At 40.0% G+C, this 22955-nt stretch overlaps 1 protein-coding gene across 2 annotated transcripts in view; it reads left to right on the top strand.

Moving 5' to 3' along the window:
• Positions 1-22955, top strand: part of LOC129775342 (hemicentin-1-like) — a 39439-nt gene that overhangs the window by 5478 nt on the left and 11006 nt on the right. For both annotated transcript variants that reach the window (XM_055779998.1, XM_055779997.1), the window contains exons 2-7: positions 7421-8085; positions 8142-9097; positions 9151-9325; positions 16823-17765; positions 17824-17954; positions 18013-19221. In XM_055779998.1, coding sequence (XP_055635973.1) covers positions 7421-8085; positions 8142-9097; positions 9151-9325; positions 16823-17765; positions 17824-17954; positions 18013-19221 — 4079 coding nt within the window. The remainder of the gene's footprint in view (positions 1-7420; positions 8086-8141; positions 9098-9150; positions 9326-16822; positions 17766-17823; positions 17955-18012; positions 19222-22955) is intronic.

Here is a 22955-nt window from a genome sequence, read left to right as displayed (position 1 = left end):
AAAAATAATAATTGGCTCTCAGGCAGAATGAACACGTTTTTAAAATTCAAATTATTAATGAAAATTAACTTCTGTGTATCAAATGAGTATTCTATTTCAATGAAAAACACTTTGTTTGCAGGCGGTGCAAAAATCTCATAAGATTTTTTTTTTTTTTTTGAAGAAAACTTTCTATTGTAATGTAAAGCCTCAGTAAAAATGTCGGAAATGTTGTACTCGCCGAGTCTGTTGTAAATAATAGTCTGGAATACGTGTTTCAAGTAATTAATAATATGGTGTGAAAAATTTCATTTGAATTTTAACATTTTCAAACTGGCTTCGTGGCTATCGAGTTTGGGACCCAAATTGAAAGTCGGCACTGACAACTGAGCTGAAGAGCTGTTCATAAAGAACAGCTCATTTAGATGAGCTGATATGATCAGAGCTGTTCATCATGATGAGCTGATTTGCACACCTCTAGTACGTATATCGTAAAAAATGTCAAACTTTACGATGGAACCGTCAGATGGACTCACATGACATCAGTGTTGCCAATTCCCGAAATATAAATAGTGACCCTCGTACATTCAAGGCGCGTTATTTGGCATGGCAATCTCAACTGAATACTTATGAACACGACGCAAGTAATACTACATTAAGTCACTTGTCCAAAAAAGTTACAAAAAAGTGGGGAAATCAGGGGAATACCGACACTGTGGCTAAAACCGACACCCTTTGATTTTTTTTCAGTTAGAAGCAATTTTTTGAAAAATTTTCCGATGTCCCGTGTACACGCTTATCATTTCTTACGTTTCAAGTCACCCCACAGCTGCGGAAATCGCTTTGCTGTATTCAGTGTAGTTTGTGAGACGGTAGACGGTTGTTGCTTGTCGATGCTCGAGAACATTGTTTTGAAATATCGATTCCATTCGGAGTAACACCGATACCTGATTTGTGTTTCACAGACAGGGAAAATGCGTTCTTACTTTTTGTAGATGCCTCGTGTTTACATTCGAAAGACAAAACAGCAGAGCTGAGCTGATAAAACAGCCAAAACCAACGTTGAATCGGGCATGTCAACAAAAAAAAAACCTGGCAGAGCTAATGGTATCCCTTCATTCAACGCCCATTGGCAGATTTCACGTAGATGCTCACCTAAGCGGGTATAAAAACTCTCGTGTGTACTCCGGATCAGGAGCAGGAATTTATCCATCACCTGCTTGATTTGAGAGCCGTCTGGTTTTTTAATTGACCAGAAAAAAACAAACAAGAAACATCCTTCAATACGAAAAACACGAAATTTGTAGACCGGAATCCGAACCATTAGTTCCGCAAATTAAAGACTGCATCGGCAGCTAGAGCTGTGAGGTTCAATAAAAAATCATATTTTTCTTGCAGTAGGAATACATGAATTTGTTTGCTCTTTCATCATTCAAAATCTGAGTAATCCAATTACATACATTTTGCAACTATCATCCCTCTTCCCTATTAAAGTATCTTAATACTATAGTTATTGTAATAGGTTTTCATTTATTTCTTCAAAGGTGTCGGTTTCACCCGAGAAGGTGTCGATCTCACTCGCACTCCCATTTTATCTGAAAATATCAAATTTTTGTATTCTATCAAAATTCGAGTTCTACTCAAAAGATGATCAACAGATACTGTAGAATGGTTCATGAAAAGCTGAAGAGAGGAAAAACGATTTGAAGTCGAAGAAACATGGTAGATCTTGGAAATATGTGGAAATTCTTAGGGTGTCGGTTTTATCCTGATTTCCCCAAGAGGTACACCCAAATTAGAGTTGCCAGAAATCATTTCAGTTTTGACAGAAACCATGTCTTTTCATGCCTTGTAGTGTCAAATGAGCAAATAATGTCATCTGTCCCTCATCGCTTTAAAATGTTTGTATGTATGCACTCACTTTTGTATGCATGCTTATTTGAATCGTCTCTCTTGTTTCGCTCGCTCGTATTAATCTTATATTGCCGTACCATATATATTATACAAATGCTTAACAGTATTTGAGAGTCATGACATTTTCTGTTATTTTTACGCTCATTTAATGTAATAAATCGGGATGACAAAACATGAGCTAAAAATCTATTTTGGGTGTATATACTTGCGTCGCTGTCACAGAAAAGTGACATACGTCCCCTTCGTACCAAAACTTGCAATACGCTAAACAACGACGAACAACGAAAGAGGAAGCTAGAGATAATCGCAAAGTCGTAGTATTCACGTTTTATGAGAAATCAACGAATTATTGATTTATCGATCTGTGAGACCAGTGCGCGAGTATAGGAGGGTTAAAAACGTTTTAGTAATCAGAGCCGATATTTTTTTTTCCTTTATTGATTTAATTAGGCTCAAGTGGATAAAGAGCCACCATCAAGCAATACATTTTAAAACTATTTGAATATATTATAACTACATAATTATTAACTTAAGTCTAATTAGCTAAAACTACAGTGTAACTACAGTGCAATATAAAAAAATATAATTTATTCCTTCGTTGCCTCGTCGGTATTATCCTTGTCTGGAACAGTGCCTGTGGTGGATCGTAACAACTACATCGCCAGTTGATGTAGCAACGGTATCCTTTGGTAGTGAGTGCCTCCTTGTTATGTTAATAGCTCCTGTAATGATCTTATCTCAACGGGTACTAAGTTCTGCTTGTGTAATAGGAAAGGAAGGGAGAATGAACAGTAGGAGTAGGAGATGTGACCTAAATAATAACATTAGCGCTTCTTAGGAAGACATATATGGGGAACATAAAATTAGGGTTGCGTGTAGCTAAGATATCGCGAACTGGCATGCGTGAGTGTACTCCTTGAGCCTCTAAATCGGCAACCAGTTTAATTCTTTCATTGCAAAATTCATTACATGACCAAACAACGTGCTCGATGTCATGATATCCTTGACCACAATTTCATAAATTGTTAGTAGCAAGACCTATGCGGAAGAGATGCGCATTTAGCGCGGAATGATTAGACATCAATCTGGACATAGTTCTAATAAAATTTCTGTCAGGATCTAACCCTTTAAACCAGGCCTTCGTTGAAACTTTGGGGATAATAGAGTATAGCCATCTCCCAAGGTCATCTCTGTTCCATTGGTTTTGCCAACTGGTGAGTGACTGCTGTCTGGAAATGGAGAAGAATTCCCGATACGCTATTTGTCTTTCAAAAACTGTGCCCTGCATACTACTCATCTTTGCGAGTGTATCCGCTTTCTCATTACCAGGAATAGAGCAATGGGAAGGAATCCAAATGAAAGTGATTCGAATACTTTTATCAACAAGAAAATTCAATGCATTCCTAATTTCGATAAGAAAATATGATGCTTTCGTCTGTTGTTTCAAGGATTGAATGAGAGCCGATATTTGGTCTCTGAAAAAAAATCACATTGATAACACGCGAAAAGTGCCGACCAGAAAATGATCAGATCAATTAGAACATGATCGATCTGGAAGCAGACGTCGCCATATCTTCAGGTGTGCTGCCGAATGTGCAAACATTGAAAATTGGTGCTAAATATGGTCGTTCCTATGGGCACAGCGAAATTTATAAGCTTCATGCTCTTTTTAATTGGTCGGTGAATGAGGCCTGTGTCTTCTAAAGTATGAACGAAAAAAATCTTTCTCCATCTCCGATAACGATTTCGGCATTGGGATTGTAATTTGTCGGTGCATAGGTGTTAATTAGACGGTAGTTAAAGAGTTTGTCCTTAATTCTCAATGCGTATATGGAAAACATGTGAGATACTGGAAAACATGTGAGAATTTGTTTCGGCAATTCAAAAGTATTCAAAAGTGGCGATTTCAATCTGTCAGACAATGTCCTATGTGGTGCAGCAAAACGGTTTGAAGACGAGGATTTATAGGAGTTGTTGAATGCTGATCCAACCCAAACAAAACAATAATTGACAGAAACACTAAATGTGTCCCGAACAGCAATAGGCCATCGTTTGAAAGTCACGGGAGAGATCCAGAAGCTCGAAAAATAGGTCCAAAATAATTTGAGCAAGAGGCTGATAGAATATCGTAAAACTATTTGTCGAATGCTTCATCAACGGTTCCAAAGGAAGTCGGGGTTGCAACGGATTGTCACTCGCCGAGAGACGATGCTCTGTGTGTGGTAGGAGAGTTTGGTGTACCATAAGCTACTGAAACCGGGTGAAACGGTAAATACAGATCGCCACCAACAACAAATTATAAATGCAAACTTTGTATTGATGGAAAAGACTGGAATGGGTTCGAAGACACAGTAAAGTGATATTACAGCATGACAACGAATCGGCGCACATCGCTGAAGCCGTGAAGGACGCAATAAAAGCCCTTAACTGGGGGACGTTATCGCACCTGCCGTATTCTTCTGACCTGGCCATATCAGATTATCGCCGGCTGGTTTTCGTCGAAACAAAAAAATGTTTTATGGGAAACTAATCCACAATTTGCCTGATGGATGGACGAAATGTGTAAGATCAAATGGGGATTGCTTCTAATTAAAATATGTTGAGGTTCTCCTGAAAAGTATGTGTTTTCTTCATTAAAAAAACGAACAACTTTAACTTGCACACCCGTTACAGTCTGGCGAATATGTGCCAGCAAGCGATCGAACAATCACTTTAAAAATTGAACCGATGCTTGTTTGATATTCGCTGCATTTTTGAAGGAAAAAATTATAGATGATGGTGCCCAGGACACGACCTCAATCATTGACATGAAACTATTTATCTGTATAATATTTAATAATATCCCGAAATTTAGGAATGTCATTTAGTTTCGTGGGATTTTCAGGTAGAATCCATTCTATGTAACAGAGTAAAACATTTTTTACATGTGGTGAAAGAATTTTATGCTGTGTCTGAAATTATTTTATAGTATAATGATGATGTTCAGCTGAAATACTAGGGAATTCATTGCTTAGTAAGGCTCAAAACAAACGTCCGTCGCACCAACGCCTGAATCTAGAAAGCCCCCTTTGATAGTGGGTCCATTTTATATCCGCTATCGCTAACCCTCTCTCGTCATCCTTGTTATATCCTACCATACCGACTTGCCACCATTGTCTGTCGATTATATTACAAATACAGTGACTCAAATCTGTAATCGTACTCCACCATGTAGATCTCTTTTCCCTTCTTTTGAAAGTCTAAAACAAGCTTCCGGTACATAAAGTCATAGTGTCATATGATAGTTAAAAGGTTTGCTATTTGTTTTCAGAACAATGGTTTTCATTTTTCTAAAAATGGCGAATGTATGTGCTAATGTATGAAAATTGACTTAAACTCATATTCGTACGCGGGTTGAGCTCTCAGCTCGGTTTCGAAGGCGTTGATCAGTTTCAGAATTCCAACATAAGTATGATATCCCTTGTTCATTGCAAGTATCATCATTTATTCATTTTTCCATTCATTACTATCAACAGGCCTGAACATAAGTGCCCTAATGATACTAATACTACAATATCCAATGTCTACTTAAAACTATACCTAACTGGAAAGAGCGGTCAAGTATGCCTTTTTCAAGCTTGCACGAGATAAGTGAAAGTCATAAAACAAGTAACAACGGTTGAAAACACGAGACATACTCGATACGAGAGTGAGGGAGGCGAAGAAAAGTATGAGAACGCAAGTTACGAAGGCGTAGGTTAAAATTTATCAACTGAAGAAGATCAGCACAGTCGATTTTCCAAGAAATCAGATCTGATATGAAAGTTGCCTTCGCTACATCCCTATGTAAGCTCAGCAAATCGAGTCCAATCAATTTACAACAATCCTCATAGCTGTCTTTAGTCGTTACCTACGAGTTTTTTGTGTATTCAGTAGGAATATTCAACTTTTTTTTCTCATCAAGTGGTTTCAAATCGTTACCTTGAGAAATTTAATGATTCTTAAATTTCCTACACATATAACTTCCTTAGTTTTTTACTGGGATTGATGTCGGAAGTTTGTGAAGGAATATAAATAACTTTCGAGCAATTGTAACGTAACCATGTGCGAACTTTATATGTCTTGTGCTCTGGGTCATTGTCTTGGCAAAACTTGAATCCTCGATTCTATCCCATTTTGTTGACACCTTGCTTCATATTTCAGATCTATTACACCATCGATAAAAACAAAATTGAGCAAACAAAATTTGTAAAGTTTGTAATGTGCCTAGAAAGGGCAACTTGAATGCCCGAACGCAAAGGGACAAACCGTTTCTCAGTAAAAAAAATTCAGCAACTCCAATTTGTTTTTTCCAAAAAGCATGAAATACATCAATGTCGTATTGGTAAGATGTTATTACCATAGATGGGTTAAAATTTAAAATTTAATTTTTGGCTCCCATGGTTATCGTTTCGTATGGAGGAAGCCAACGATGAATTAAACGTAAAAATAATCCAGATACCAGATAGCAAACCTTTTAACCATCATATGACACTATTACTTTATCTAGATATAATATTAAGAAAGCTTGTTTCGACTTCCAAAAGAAGGGAAAATAGATCTGCATGGTGAAGTACGATTACGGATTTGAGTCACTGTATAATACCTATCAATTTTATCTATTTCCCTACATAACAAAAAATTCTTACCTACTGAAGAAAAAGGTTTCCAAAAAAGGCGTCCATATTCTAAAAAACATTAAACATTAATAAAAAACTAACAGAATTCTAGCAAACGGTTAAAGTCGTGGAGATGTTCCCAAAAAATATAACCAGCGTAACCGTTACCACTCATCTAGGATTAGGTTCATTCCGTTAAATGTACAGGGTCTTTCAGATTAAACGCTCACGCAAAAAAATCGGATAGCTCCTTATAAAAAAAAATTCGCTCCGTCGATGGTAACACTGCATTCCCCACTTCGGGACAATAATATTCGGCTACTAGTTCAGTCTGATCGGATGGTTTTTAGTGTCAATATGTACAATTTACAGGAACGTGTATTTTTAGTGAAATCGTATTCCTCGAGTAACCGAAGCATTAATGAAACTTTATCTTCTTATGGTAAGAATTTCAACATTTCTCGTCGTCGATTACTTCCTCTGGGGGTACGTGAAGGACCGTTACTATGTTAATAAGCACACAAAATTTGAAGGAACTCAAAGAAGAAATAACTCGGATTTTCAACAGCATCGAAGTTAGAATGTTAGAGTTGTGCATGAAGAATTTTGTTCACCGTTTGAAACGCGTAATCGAAAAAGGGGTGGTCACATCAAAATGTCCTAAAATAAGCTTTATTTTCGTTTTTTTAAGAATAGAAATCGGTTCACTTTTGTAGAAGTTATGAAAATTTGTTGCATGAGCGTTTAATCTGAAAGACCCTGTATGACTTATGAGATCAAACACTTTGCGTTTTGCTTCCATCCACTTCGGCTCTTAAGTGAAAAACATACGACAAAGTCAGCATTCCGTTCACTACCATTATCTAATACTTTTAATACTTTTTTTTTAGCTCAACAGCTGTGCTTAAACTGCACCTGGAGAATGTGACGACGAAACACAGTGGACGATACGTGTGCCATGCCGCAAATGATATTGGCGACCATGAGATCACAGCCACAATCAAAGTTAAGCCCCATCCTGAACCGGTGGTTGGTGTGTATCCGAAGGACATCGTGGCGTATGAACACGAGCATCTCATCGCACTGCGTTGCATAACGCACAATGTGGATGCACCGGTGGACATAGACTGGACTCACGATGGTGTTCGAATCTCAAACGCTGCAGGTAAGGAATATCTGGAGCTGAGAAATCTAACCGTTGCCGATGCTGGTATCTACGAGTGTCAGGTGAATTCACAAGGAAAAACTCTGTTGGATTCCACGCTCCTAACCGTGGAATATGCGCCAAAAGCATCGAAAACATTGGCGGACACGGTGCTCGCTCCATACGGTCAAACACTACAGCTTGAGTGTGGCCTCAGTGGTAATCCAAGTCCAGTCCTCACGTGGACTTACCGAGCGTTAGACGAAACAGAAGAAAGGCAGCTTTCCGACGAAGATGACATTCTTATTTTGCCAGGTGTTACACCAGAAGCTGAGGGTTTCTACACTTGCGAAGGTCGTAACCGTCATGGTTCAACCAAAAGAACGGTACTAGTACAGGGTGAAGCAGATGGTAAGTTACATAAAAATTATTGTAATGATTATCCGAATGAACGATGATTCTTACAGAGCCTCCAAGAATTCCAAAGCCAGACGAGACAACACTTTACGTGAGGCTCGGAGCACGAGTTGTGCTGAACTGTTCTTGTGATCTCTGTCAACCATTGAGCGAATATATTTGGACAAATGGACGACTAACATTTGAGAGCAGCCCGTACGATTTACAAGATAATGCCCGGGTTAACTTGAACGTCGATCAAACGCGCAATGCCGTCCAGTATCAGCTGACAATCGACAACTTCGGTACACTCGACCAAGGAAGCTACAGTTGTATCCTGTCAAACGCACATGGCGCTGACAGTATCGTAACCGAGGTTCGTCTTATGCAAGCTCCTCAAACCGAAGGAATACTGATCGATGACGAGCTAGTGGTGCCAGAATTTGTTGGTTTGGAAGGGTCTGTTCGGCATTTGTCATGTGATGCTGTGGGTCTTCCAGAACCACACATTGAATGGTGGTTCAATGGGATTACCCCACAAAACGACCGTCGTTTCTCGTTGAAAAATGACAATAAGACATTATGGTTGATGAGCAACTTTGATCGAACGTACAGCGGGAACTATACCTGTGTAGCATCCAATCCCATGGGCTCAGCAACAAGTGAACTACTGTTGCATTATGGTAGTGCTCCATATTTTCCCGAACCTTCAAATATGCTTCTCAACGCTGAAGTCGGTGACCGTATAGCACTGAACTGTTCCGTTGTTGGTATCCCCGAGCCTGACACGGCGTGGTATTACAATGGAGATTTGATGACGAAGAATCGAACTTTCATCGCAACATTGGAAGATTCTGGCTTATACACGTGTAACGCAAGCAATAGCTTCGGCGATGCATCCGCCATTACCACTATTGTGGTGTATGGTAAGCCACAGTTTGGGCTAAGCTCTCCGAGCGATATGGCACTAGCAGTGACAAAAGGGAAGAATATAAGTCTGGAATGTCTCGCAATTGGATTTCCCGAGGTAAGATAATATTACTCATCGCGTGAACATTCGCTAATTATTACGATCTCTAGCCCAGTATCAGTTGGACGTTTGGGGATCAATCAATCGATGAACTGGCGAACGTGGTCACAACCGACAATGGCTTATTCATTGTGAATACATCAAGCCAGCATCAAGGAACTTACGTTTGCGATGCCGAAAACTCGCTGGGGAACATTCAAAAAGTGTACTACTTAGCTGTAAAAGGTAATTTATATGAAGCGCAGTGACGCAAAACTAAATGCTTGGTCGATTTCGGGATGATAACATTTGTATTAAAAAAAAATGGACAAACATTTCCGATTTTTCATGGGTTTACTTACACACGCACTGACGAAACTTCCCATGCAGCATCAATCATAGTAACCCATGAGTCAGCAGAAAAAAATTGACAACTCTATCAGTCGAACTCTAACCGTGATGGTGAAAACGGTGAAGCTACTCCGTTCAGAAGTGTGCGCGTTCAAAGAACAGTCCCCATCGCGTTGAAAACGGACATCGTGCGACACATTGTGGACGCCGGATACACCCGTTTCGGCATCTACAACATCTTTGCACTATTGGACTGGCAGGGCACTTCGTATTTCACCTCCTCCACGAAAGAAAAAGAACTGAGAAGGAATTGATAAATAAAACGAAGAAAGAACTCAAAAACATGTCTACACGCATGCTTTCGTTCGCCATGGCGAATGTTCCGGTTAACTGGTTAATTATCTTCCATGGGAAATTTATCAAACCCAATTATCGGTCTTAGTTTTCTTATCGCCATCCGAAAAAAAGTCCATTTGTTAATGCAAACGTTATTTTCATTCACAATAATTATTGGGATCAAAAACAGTACGCATGAAACAACTTCTAGTGTTACGAACAGCAATGAAGATATACTCTCCTGCCTCACTCTGACCTTTAAATTTTATGGAGCTCATAGAATACCCCACACTAGATACTCGAACGAACTAAGTGCTCGCGAGTACACTTCCTTCATGATTCGTGCCCGTAGGGGACTATCGGCTTCTTTAGGGATTTGTACATAGTTTTCTGTGCCACTGAGAATTATAAAGCCCAATGATAGCCACAACACTCGTTAACTATGGTTATTGTATATAGTTATTAACAGCCCACAGTAATATAAATCTCGTGAACCACCTTAATCTCCGTGAATGACAAAGATACTACAAAGAGGGACTTCGTTACGTTCAGCTGCTCCCGTTAACACATATTGAGTCACTTAAAAAGTATCTACGGCTATTTGTGACTAGATGGTGTTTATATTAGGTTGTTTCAAAAGTTCTTACCCTCAATGGCCAACTGTCTCCTAAGTGTTTGGTATCATACTGAATAGCATATTAATCACTGAATCAATGCTTGCCACACAGAAGAGATGCACTTTCATGCACGGGTTGCTATACGATGCGTTCGCTCGTACACCTCGTACGCAGGCTGACGAGACAATGATCGGGCTTGCTTGCATCACTTTGGTAAGAGCTGTTGGAAAACCACTGACACTTGACAGTTTGGATACATTTGAAAAAGACCGACTGTTTAGGTGCCACTGGAACTATATTGGAACTAAATTAAGCGAATTTTCATAAGCGAAGCAATACTATTGGGTTGGGGAATAAGTTCATAGCGTAGCCTTTTTTTAAACAAAAAAGACGGGTGGGTAATGTCGGGGACATAACCGGAGTGACGTAGGACTATACAAAGGGGACAGCTTTTGTTAATTATATATTTTAAATATATTGTTTTATTTTCTTCTCCTACGTGAATACCTACCTATCTACCTGAAAAATGGATTAGTTTACTGTTTACTCTTTATGAATATGTTGATGGTTCTGGAAAGAACCTTTAGTGTTGTGTTTTTGTTATCACTCGATATTCCCATCTTGTTCGGTTAAACCTTCCTGTTTAGCTATTGCGTTTGCCACTCGCCACAGCTTTCACAGTTGGAAAATTTCTTCCCATCCAGCTTGTGACATGTTGTTCAGTAAATTACATTTAATGCGACGTGCCGGAGAAACACTTTGCCACTCACTGAAACTAATTGTTGCCTTGATGAGCGCCGAACCGAAGCTGCTCTGTTCTTGATGCGGGTTTTCTGATTGTCGTGAGCAGCTTTGCAAGCCAACTCGAGCACTCCGACGGCCGAAACTCTATAATCGCTGTTAGGTATACTGGTGCTCCGGCACCAATCCGTTCGGCCTAGTTACCCTTGCGGAGCAATCAGTGAATGCGACCAACAGGGAACTGGAGACCTGCACGGTTCGAGTGAGACTTTGCCTTTCCCTTAACTTGTCCTCCTTTGTTACGTCCACGATGCCGATGCCGTACAACCACACGGGTTTACGGTTTGAAAGAAAATAAGATATTTTTTTGGGGTCCGCGTGTTTTATACTCTAGCGGTACACACTCATAATGTTTTAGAATGTTTTAGAAAGCATTGAACTGTATTTCCTAAACTCTTTTTTGGAAGGTTTAATGGCCCTGAAAAGCGCCTTGTTTTATGGAATGGTTCCAATTTAGAAAACTTAGTACTCGTGGTTTTGAAAAAAATCATTTCGAACGCCCTCGATGCCGCCTTGTTCTGGATTTGCCACCATAGCAGTTTTTATAAAGAACAAACTTTTTTCTTCTGCTACCTGATGCCGTTTTGCGATTGCGTTTGCCACTCGCCACTCGCTGCAACTGCCTGTTGTCTTGATGTCCACCGAACCGAATGTGTTCTGTTCCGAATGCGGGATTTCTTATCGTCGCGATCAGCTTTGCCAGCTAACTCGATCACTTCGGCGGCCGAAACTATATAACGCCTTTTTTTTGCCTTTCCCTTCACTTTTCCTCCTTTACCATGTCCAGACATGGCTGCTTGGGTTGGTTTGTTGATGTGTGTGATGCGAACCGGTGTGGTATACGGTTTGAATGAGAATGATCGTTACGGCAGCGGAGCGGGGATTTTTAAGCTGACTGGCTGGCTCGAGAATTACGCATGTGTGAGACTGCAACCAATGTTTCGTTCATTTTTTTTCTTTTTCCTTTCCAATCGTGCTTCATTTTATTTGCTGCTGCTCTGGTTGCCCGTTTTGGTCGGTACGATTTGAGGAACACAAAATGGACCAATCAAAAATGGGCACATAGGGCATTTGGACAATGCTTGATATTTCACAATTATTCAATTATTTATCTCAAGAAAAAATGAAATGTTATTCGTTATGATAGATGCGTAGATATATTTCCTATCAATTGATGCAAAAATCTTTGCGATCTGTTGAGAAATGCTCGAGTTGTAAGCGTTCCAAATCTTGCATTTTTTCTTACTTGTTCAGTGCCTAGATTTCCATTTCACCCCCTATATCTTCCGGTTAGACGTAGTCCTACGTCAAAAACAATAATTATATCAATAAGTTAATCATTCGCCGCAGTTCATTTTTTCTGCCAATTGACGACTGGTTTGGCGACCGTTTTTGAGACGTTCTTCATCGAATTCAGAAGGGACGTGTCAGAGTGGCAATTTTTTAACTCTGCAAACCATTTCCGTGCTGTAGAGCTTCTCCATTCACGTCACAAATGTCCTGGGCTGCTTCGGCTGCTCTTTGATCTCGATGCAAAGAAGAGCAGGTGTCGAAAAAAATGATTTTTGCCTCCTGGGTATTCCATTTCTAAGCCTCAAAACTAATAAAAAATTAAATAACTCAAAAATACAATTAACATAGTTTTGTAGAGCAGAATGAGTTCTATCGAATGAACACTTTCTCAAACAGCAAACAAATCGTTGTAAAATAAAGGAAACTAGAGGCGAATCAACTGAGAAGTTTAAGGCCTCTTAAAGCCAAAGAAGAAGAATTAATTATAGTAGGTTGTGTCCAAGATACGACCGCATTGTTGATGTAGAACTACGCTGTTATTTTATATAAGTCGCTTTTTTATACCTTCGGATATTATTCTATAATGCTGTGAAATTTTAGAAACAACTGCTTAGTAGAATAATCTCTGAAATTGTTTTTTCATTGTTGAATCAGTTGACGATAATTGATTGATGATTCATTCTTGCCCTCGCAAAACAATACACTAGCTGATCGTATGTCACAATTTATTTCATGTCAATGCATTGAAAATTTACCTCGAACGCTATTCCAGTGGCCTTTTTCACAAATGACATAGACTCAGCTACAGTCGATTATATACATGTTGCACCAGCACCATTATTCCACATCTCATAACTACATCATCTTTGACACCGCATGGAAACAACAACAATGACAACTCTTGCAAGTATCAAATATCATGCTACATGTTATTTAGTATTGCCTCAAAGGAATTGCACCTCTAGGCACCGTTCGTACAACGTAAACCAAGCGCCAAACAAACGTTCGCCATAGCATGCATACAGAGCCAAACATTGGTGGCTTGAAGCTACTAGGAATATAAACACTTCTCATCATTTTGCGCTATACTCAAAAGAAACGCGTCTGTTAATATTACTGGCCTCGAAAAAAGTTGAATTACTTTATCATGCTCGAGAGAAGCGCAGCTGTCACCCTTAGTGGAGGAAATTTTGCTACTGGCAAGCGAAAAATAATCACATACAAAATTCCAGAACGACATTTACTTTCTTGGTGACTTGGAGCGAAATAAACTCTTTTTGTTAATATAAACAACCTCTAAAACAGTAGCAATGCTTCATTATGATCAATATTAGCGCAAATGGAATCCTAGTGGAAGGCAGTTTTGCGACTGGCACGCGAACCCAAATAACATTCCAGTAAGACATTCAAGATGCTTGGTATTCCCCAAATAATTTTTTGACGGAAAACAAACAATGTTAACTACTTGGAAAAGACTGAATTATGCCACACAGCTTGTACTCTGCTGTAACACTCATCGATGCGAATTCGCTGATGAGTTTGTCAAGAGCCACCGCCTTCACCACCAGCGGGGGGTGGTTGATTTTGGTTGCTGTCTGGGAAACGGCGTTTACATTTTCGACCGACGCTCCGAAATCGCCTACTTCGCTGTTGATCGATGCAGTGTCACACTCGCGAAGACTCGGTTCAGTGCGAGCGCTTTTCACTGCACCAACATCGCGTGCATCATAAGATGACGCTTGCCTCGAAATTTTATTGCCCCTGGCAATGCGTTCGTTTTTTGCAGGGCTCGAGCCTGCCTTCCTCTCCTTCTTGCTCATCGCACACTACGCGAAGCGTCCAATTTATGACGCGGAAAGAAAAACACACGTTACAAATAACGCGAAAAACGAACAGAAAAACCAAACGACGATATCCAAGTTGGATTACCACTGGTGAGGTCCAATCTTAGATCGAAGTGCAGCGAAAGCAAAGTGAACTGGATGCTCAACAGTCCGATGCCGAATGAAAGTTTGCCTTTCTTGCTTTCTTTGTTTTTAAGAGGCTTTAAACTTTGCAGTTCATTTGCCTCTAAGGAAGTTTTCCCCAGCGAGATCCACTGTTTATACTCTAGGCAAGTATTCCCTTTCATTCTTCTACTTTTCCTTTGTTCACGGAGACTTTAAATCCTACGATTTCCCCTCCGTTGGTCGTCGATAAGTTGCTCGTTATTGACAGCTCTGTTCGGGAAAGCACACAAATGGACAGAACAAATGTATGGGAAAATGGAAACGCTTAAAGTTTTGATGAATTTTAACCATTTACAAACCAGGGGATTCTAATGTATAGCATATTAAACAAATCTTAGGGAATTTCCGCTTCGATTAGTATGTAAACCGCCAAAATCCGTTCGCGGCAAAAATAGTTATTAACGTTAACTTTATTTCATAAAAACGTGACCTGTTTTCTGATTTGGCACCCTTAATGAAAGACGTAGTTTTACGTCAAAAAAACAAAGAGAAAAACGCTATGAACTTATACCCCTACTCAATAAGACTGAACTAAATCAACCCGTTTCTAAAGCCAATAATCACGGTAGATGAATAATGGTTAAAATATAAGAAAATCGTTCGCAGAAGATACTTCAAAGTCATTACTGCTGTCAAATAAGCAGGTGCTGTGGGATGAGATTGGAAGTGAGTCGTCTAAATTGACACAAAGCGTGAGGAGTTTGATGAATATTCTATTGAGAAAATGTTATTGTACATCCATACTGTACGATGTCTGGAGAAGAAGAAACTGTGACTAAACATGGACGTTTTGACCGTGACAAAACATGAACGCATGTCGAAAACTCGATAGAGGCGAATGAACTGCAAAGTTTAAAGCCACAAAGTTTGTAAAAGGCCACACGTACGTGTCCATCGGGAAGATGTTCGATGAGACAAAGTTGTTCAACTATCAGTCATCCCAACCTTTTCTGGAGTTCGTCTGATTCAGTCAAGAACCTAGGTTAAGATCACCAGAGGGAATTGTTTACCAGATTGCTAGCCGAAATTACCCTTGAATCGAATCGGCCGCATTGTTCTGAGGGATGTGATACCAATCTCTTACTGAAGACATTTGATTGATTTAGTTGACTCTAATTGGTGATAAACTTCGGTCGACATTTCTTTGGGGGTTGGAATCCAGCTCATCGTCACCATAGAATTGTTCCAGTTGTAAACTCCGTCTACTTTGACTGTTAATGCTCCTCTAGCCTCTAGCCACAAATCTACTCCAAGTGATGCAGCTCTTAACTCCAATTGTGATGTCCTCATCATTAGCTTTTTCACTGCATGGAGCAATATAGAATTTCGCACTTTTATATTCAAGTATTTTAACGTTACGGATGTATGAAATGAACCAAACTTTACAGATTGAATGTTGAACGTCAATAGAGGAAAACCGGGTCCCAGTTTATTTGTTATATTTCTTTGGCATGCGTTATGAGCGTTATGCAAGCAAACCTTATTCATAGGGAAACTATTGAACGTTGTTGTGGACTGTCCTTAGCTGCTTAGTCAGTTGAACTACCGCGTTCTTTATTCAAGACGCATGAAGTTTGTGGATTAATGGACTACAATCAATGAATTCCATCGGGTTGTTCCCCAAGTTGTAGCTGCTATGTCGTGGAAAGAGATTACAGTCAATCGAGGAGATCACAGAGTATGCGACGAAGGAACTAAAGACCATCCCTTCGTCGGCCTACCAGGGATGCATGGAGGACTGGGTCAAGCGTTGACACATGAGGTTTGTTTTAGATGAATCATATTTTGAAGGAGATAAAATAAATTTGCCTGAAATTTAACTCTATTTTATTTTATTTAAAGATTCCCGATACTTTCTGATCATATGGTACAAGGTGGTTTTTGGAGACGTATAACAAAGAATAGAAATAAAATAAAGATAAATAACGATTGTTGTTCATTTGGATATGATTTCCGGCATACGTTTACCTTGATTGGCTCAGAGAAAGTACAGTTGGGAAGTCCAATTTTTCAAAACTTTTTAGAGCGATGGAAGTCGTATAGCAGTGACATCGTGGCAAATGTTATCTTACAAGTCATTAATCTTTTGAGGCCAATTTAGAGGTCCATTACACGAAATCATTCGTTCGCCGAAAGTTTCTCTTTAATTAATTAAATGTGTCACGCGCGATGCGGCATGTCGCAACGTCGTGTTGAATCGACTCTCTCTCATTTAAGATATTCAACTTAAAGTTCCCAAAGTTTTATGCCTCTTTGAAAACTTCTATCACGTGTTTTCAAAAAATACATCAAAAAATAACATCACCATCTTTATTGATATTTTTTCATATTGCCAGAAATTCCCCGAATAACTGCCAATATTCCGGATCGTATCGAACTTCTCCCACATCAGGCCGCTAATCTCAGCTGTGCCGGTGAAGGGAACCCTTCACCCAGAGGGTCATGGAGTAAAAATCACATCCCACTTCCAACCGGATCGCTTCTGACGATCACTTATGGACCCTACTCTTCCGGTAATTACACCTGCACGCTACAAAACGACGAAGGATCCGACACCCTTTCGATCGAAGTTCTAACGGTTGAACCGCCAACCAGGGCAGCCAATGTATCGAACGACGACTCACAAATCCAAGCCAAGGTTGATGCCCCACTGACCTTAGTTTGCCCGTTCGATAACTACGACAGCCTCCTCTGGCAACTGAACGAACGTAACCTGGACAACTACGTTGATCTGACGGACATCCGTTTAGTACAAAACATTCTTCAAATTGAAAGACTCCGCCAAATCCACGAGGGCACATATACGTGTTTCGCAGAGAACCGTGCGGGACGTTTCAATCACTCGTTTGTAGTTGGGATACTTTCTGTTCCCAGTATCGAACATATTCAGTCAATGGATGATGGTGAGGATCTTGACTTTGATTCCGCTGAGGGTATCGCCGAAGTGAGTCTGCTGAGTGGTGATGAATTACGACTGGTTTGCCATGCAAGTGGTTCACCGAAACCAACTGTTTCTTGGAGCAAGGATGGGAAAGTTATCACCCGAGGAAGTGAGCTAACTATCAACGAAATTGATACCCATCATGATGGGCTGTATACTTGTGTGGCCGAGAATGATTTGGGCAGTGCTCGAAAGGTTTACAGGCTGGATGTGATGACATCCCCTCGGCATTGGGGAGACACAATAAACCATATTGAAGCATTCAAAGGCGATGATTTGCAACTTGACTGTAGAATGAGCGCTAATCCACCGGCAAGCATTCAATGGAATAAGGATGAGTAATACTTAAAGTTGTTCGAATTATGAATCACTTGATTATGTTTGGAATCATTTCAGTATAACGCTCGAAGAGTTTGCTGATGTTCTGGAGTTCGTTTCGATACAACCACTGGATTCGGGAGTGTATACGTGCGAAGCCGAAAATCTGTTCGGAGATGACGAGAAGAAGTTCCATGTCACTGTCTATCGTAAGTATATCAACGTTGAATCATCTCCCATGCATATTTATTCGTCCTTCTGATTCAGAGTCACCGGAAATAACGCTCTTCCCGGAGAACCACATCACTGTAGTTGGCGATTCTCTAACCATAGATTGTGAAGCAATTGGAAGTCCACTGCCCTCCATAAGTATAATACACAAGGGCGAGGTTCTTGCCTCGACCACCATCCTAGAACAAGATTCGCTAGCATATGACAGATCGTATCGTGTCAAACCCAAGACGTATTCATCTACCCCACAAGAGTTCGTGGCGACCAGGCTTTCGCAATTTGAAATCCAGTTTCGGCTTCAGCAGAAAACCGCTGTGGTCAACTCGGCGGGGAAGTACTTATGCCTGGCCCAGAATGCGGTGGGTAGCGATGAGCGCTTGGCCAAAGTAGAAGTGTTTGTTCCGCCATACGTACAACATAGCAAATTGAAGGCCGGTCCAAACTATTCCATTCTGGAGGGATTACCTTTGTATCTGTTTTGCCCGATTGCAGGTCATCCCAAGCCAACACTCAGTTGGTACCGTAACACGAAACCTATTAAGGGTAACGGACAAACGCTATTCATCTCATCAGCTTCGAGAAAGGATGGGGGTAATTATACTTGTTTGGGCGAAAATCCCGTCGGAAAGAACGAACTTTCCTACTCTGTAAACGTTCTCATTCCACCAACCATGATTAACAGTATAGTATTGAGTGACGGCGAAGTTGCCGATCAGCCAGAGCAGGAGGAAATTTCTATCCTCAAGGGTGACAATGTGACGCTGGACTGCGCTAGTCTAGGAAACCCCAGACCAGAGGTATTCTGGAAAAAAGTAATCTATTTGGATGAAAATTTAAACGAGCAGCTTCCCATCAAAGATGCAGTCCTCGAGTTGTACAATATCGACAGCACATCTACATACACTTGCTATGTTAACAATTCAGCAGGAGCGACACAAAAATTGTTCCACATTGTGGTGCAATCCGCCCCAAGCTTCAAAAAGATCGAATACGACCCGAAACCCACCGTGTCGTTGCATCACACCGTAGATTTGAATTGCGAAATGCTTGGAGTCCCGGAAGCTGATGTTACATGGACCAAGAACGAACTGATGGTCAGTAGTCTGCAGAAAGGGCTACACCTGGCTTCCAACGGACAGATCCTGCGCATCTCCGACGCACGATCGGCTGATTCCGGAGAGTACAAATGCACAGGTCGCAACTTACATGGCCAGGTGAGCCGAGAGTTCAACTTAACTGTGGATGGTAAGTTTCGCTTGAGTTTTTTATTCCCTGCTAGGTGATCCGGCGATCTTCGTCCTAGTACTTCTAGTATTTCTACCAAAACTCGCTATTATAATATAAAATTATTTTCAGACACAATTCTCATTCAACATTTTTTAATCACTTGCAAATAATATGTTTCTCCGTTACATGGAATACATGTTTGATACAGAAAATATAATAAGACAAATACATCCCAAATCAGACGATTCCTTCCTCGAGTTTTGCGGAATCCATTTTTGTTTTTATAGATAAAGGGTGTGTCACATCAAATTGCATCACGGAAAAAACGCTGTAGAAATTTAATTTTTAGGAATTATATCTTCAGCTTTCGCTTATAATCAGATAAGAGTGTATAGATCACGTTGGCCATGCTTCACTGTCAGTTTTTCTTAAATTTGGAAAAATGTCGTCGAACGAAAAAGAGCGTCGTGAATTAATCCTGTGCACTCATTTCGAGAATCCGGAGTTGTCACATCGGGACATTGGTAAGATGCTGGGAATCGTCCAATCCACGGTCAGCAGAGTACTAAAATGATACTTCGAGAACCTAACCATCGACCGGAAGGTGAAGAACGGCAAAAATGGATGCTCCGTCAGTGAAAAAGATCACAAGCGCGTAGTTAAGCAGTTTAGACGTGATCCGACAAGTTCGGTCCGGGATGTCGCCAATAAGCTGAATTTGTCAAGTTCATTCGTCCAGCGGACCAAGCAGCGGGAGGGCCTGCGTACATACAAGGTTCAGAAGGCTCCTAACCGCGACGAAAGGCAAAACATGGTGGGGAAGACGCGAGCCCGAAACCTGTACACCGAAATGCTGACGAAGCCGCATTGCCTGGTATTGGACGACGAAACCTACGTCAAAGCGGACTTTCGTCAGCTGCCGGGCCTGTTGTTCTTCTCCGCAGAGGACAAATTCAGCGTTCCGGAGGAGATTCGCAAGCAGAAACTATCCAAGTTTGCCAAAAAGTACATGGTGTGGCAAGCGATCTGCTCTTGCGGAAAGCGGAGCGCCCCCTTCGTGATGACCGGCACGGTAAACGGGCAGGTTTACCTTAAGGAGTGCCTACAGAAGCGCTTACTTCCACTATTGAAGCAGCACGAGGGCCCGACCATCTTCTGGCCGGATCTCGTTTCGTGCCACTATTCAAAGGACGTGTTGGAGTGGTACGAAGCCAACGGGGTCACCTTCGTGCCAAAGGAAATGAACCCGCCCATCGCGCCGGAGATTCGCCCAATAGAGAAATATTGGGCGATTATGAAGCAGGCCCTCCGGAAGAACCAAAAAGTTGTCAAATCGGAGGCGGACTTCAAGAGAAAATGGATTTCTGTTAAAAAAAAAACTACAACCTGACGTTGTACAGAACCTTATGGACGGGGTAAAGAGGAAGGTGCGAGCATACGGGATTGGGCTCGAAGTTTGAATAAAAAGAAAATGCCAAAAGTTGTTTAATAGTTTTTATTTAACTGCCTAAAATTTTCAAAAGGATCGGTCTACTGGGCGAATTTCTACAGCGTTTTTTCCGTGATGCAATTTGATGTGACACACCCTTTAGAAGAAAAAGGGGTGCGTTTTTTCACATGAAAATCCATTTCAACTTTCGAACAAAATCAATTTCGTCAGCGCAAACATCAAATGGACTAACAATGATTATCTGGATGTAATAGTAGAAATTATGGAAGTAAAATTTTCCGAATTTCCTCAATTTTTACATTCTAATTTTGGTTTTATTTGTTCAATTAGTTCTCGAGTTATGCAGAAATTTGTGTTTCATTTATATGGTATGGTTATTCATAACTTTCGAACCATTGGACCAATTCAAATATTTCATATACATTCGCTAACTGGGCGAAAAGGGAAGACCAGTTATCGACATTCGCGTTTTAACTGGTCCGGCATGTAAAACGTCAAATAAAATCGAGGGGAATTTCTATGAATTGTTTGATTCGCGTTGATCATGAAATTGGATAAACAAAAGGATTCCAATGGAAGTTTCGCATTGAGTGCGACAACAGGTATGAAATATAATTTGAGGAAATTATTTTCTGTAATTTAATCAATGTTTTTGTCATGCGAGAATAATTTCAATTTTCATAGCATTTTAAATGACATTCGAATGCTCCTCACAGCAAATATTCCATTTGAATATGGTGTCGATTGTTTACGAAATTCTGCTTCTTAACTGGTCCAAGAACCAGTTAACGTTCGCCCAGTTAAAAAGCAAACCAGTTAAACCAGAACCAGTTAGTGAGCGATTACTGTATTTACGATATATATACAGCTATTCCATGCCAAATCGATGTAGTGGTTCTCAGATTTTCGTCAAAAGTGGTAGTTTTGTTCTTTATCGCAAATTATTAGGCCCGTAATTTTTTTTTTTTTTTTTGTTAGGGTGATCATTTCCATATTAGGGTGGTCCAAAAAATCCATTTCCGCATTTTTGCCAAAAATTACTTTTTTCAAACTGTCGAACCACTAGACCAATGCAGGGTGACCTCCAGGGTGGCGTTTTTTTTTCGTTTTTGAGTTTTGATTTTCCAAAGTTACCCGATGGTTCAAAAAATCATTTTTCCCTTTTTTTCCAAAAATGACTTTTTTCAAAAATTTATTATTTTTGAACTACTGGACCGATTCAGATGATCGACATATCAAATTAAAGCCTACTAGCTAGGAAAAAAAGATAAACAAAAAAAACTAGTAGGTTATTTTTTTGAAAAAATAACACAATTGCCAATTAATTGGATTATAGTCACATACACCCAGTCTAGTCGCATAAAAATATTAAACAAAAACTGAAATCATGTTAACTTTGAAAAATCATAACTTGAAAATGAAAAAAAGGCCAATTTCAATAAAAAATATAAAAAAATATGGCGCCCTTGGTCCCGAAACGATGTAGGCTATAAAAAGCAAATATAATCAATAATTACGATGACTAAATCCATTTTTATTCAGAGTGCAATATTGGCTCTAATTTGATATGTAGATCATCTGAATCGGTCCAGTGGATCGAAAGTTATGATTTAAAAAAGTGAGTAGTGGAAAAAATGAGAAAAAAAAATAATTTTTCGAATGCCGCGATGGTAGTGCTCACATTATTGTACAAACAAACCCGGTGGATATGGTTATTTCTGTCCTGATGGATTCCTGCAAATGATATGTCGATCATCTAAATCGGTCCAGTAGATCGAAAGTTATGATTTTTTGTAGTGGAAAAAATGAGAAAAAAATGATTTTTCGCTTAACTTTGAAAAATCATAACTCAAAAACGAAAAATAACGCCTCCCTGGTTTCGAGATATTTTATGTGAAAAATCCTCAGCTTTCCAGACACAAAATATAAAAAAATTATAGGAGGTTGTGTTCAAGACACGACCGCATTGTTGACGTAGAACTACGCTGTAGTTTAATTCAAGTCGCTTGTTACAACTACGGATATTATTTTATAATGCTACGAAAATTTTGGAATAACCATTCTACCAGTTTGGTCGCCCTGAAATGTTTTTTTTTTCATTGTAGAATCATTTGACGATAATTGTTTGATGATTCATTCTTATGCTCGCAGAACAATACATGCTCGAGATAAGTGCAGCTGTCATCCTTAGTGGAGAAAGTTTTGCTGCTGGCAAGCGAAACCAAATTACATACAAACTTCCAGAATGGCATTTACTTTCTTGATGACTAAATAAGCGAAATTTTATCTGCACGCGAACCCA

The sequence above is a fragment of the Toxorhynchites rutilus genome, chromosome 3 (assembly GCF_029784135.1).
Source record: "Toxorhynchites rutilus septentrionalis strain SRP chromosome 3, ASM2978413v1, whole genome shotgun sequence".
Lineage (NCBI taxonomy): Eukaryota > Metazoa > Arthropoda > Insecta > Diptera > Culicidae > Toxorhynchites > Toxorhynchites rutilus.
The sequence above is the reverse complement of the archived record's forward strand: the minus strand, read 5'-3'. Positions and strand labels throughout refer to the sequence as shown.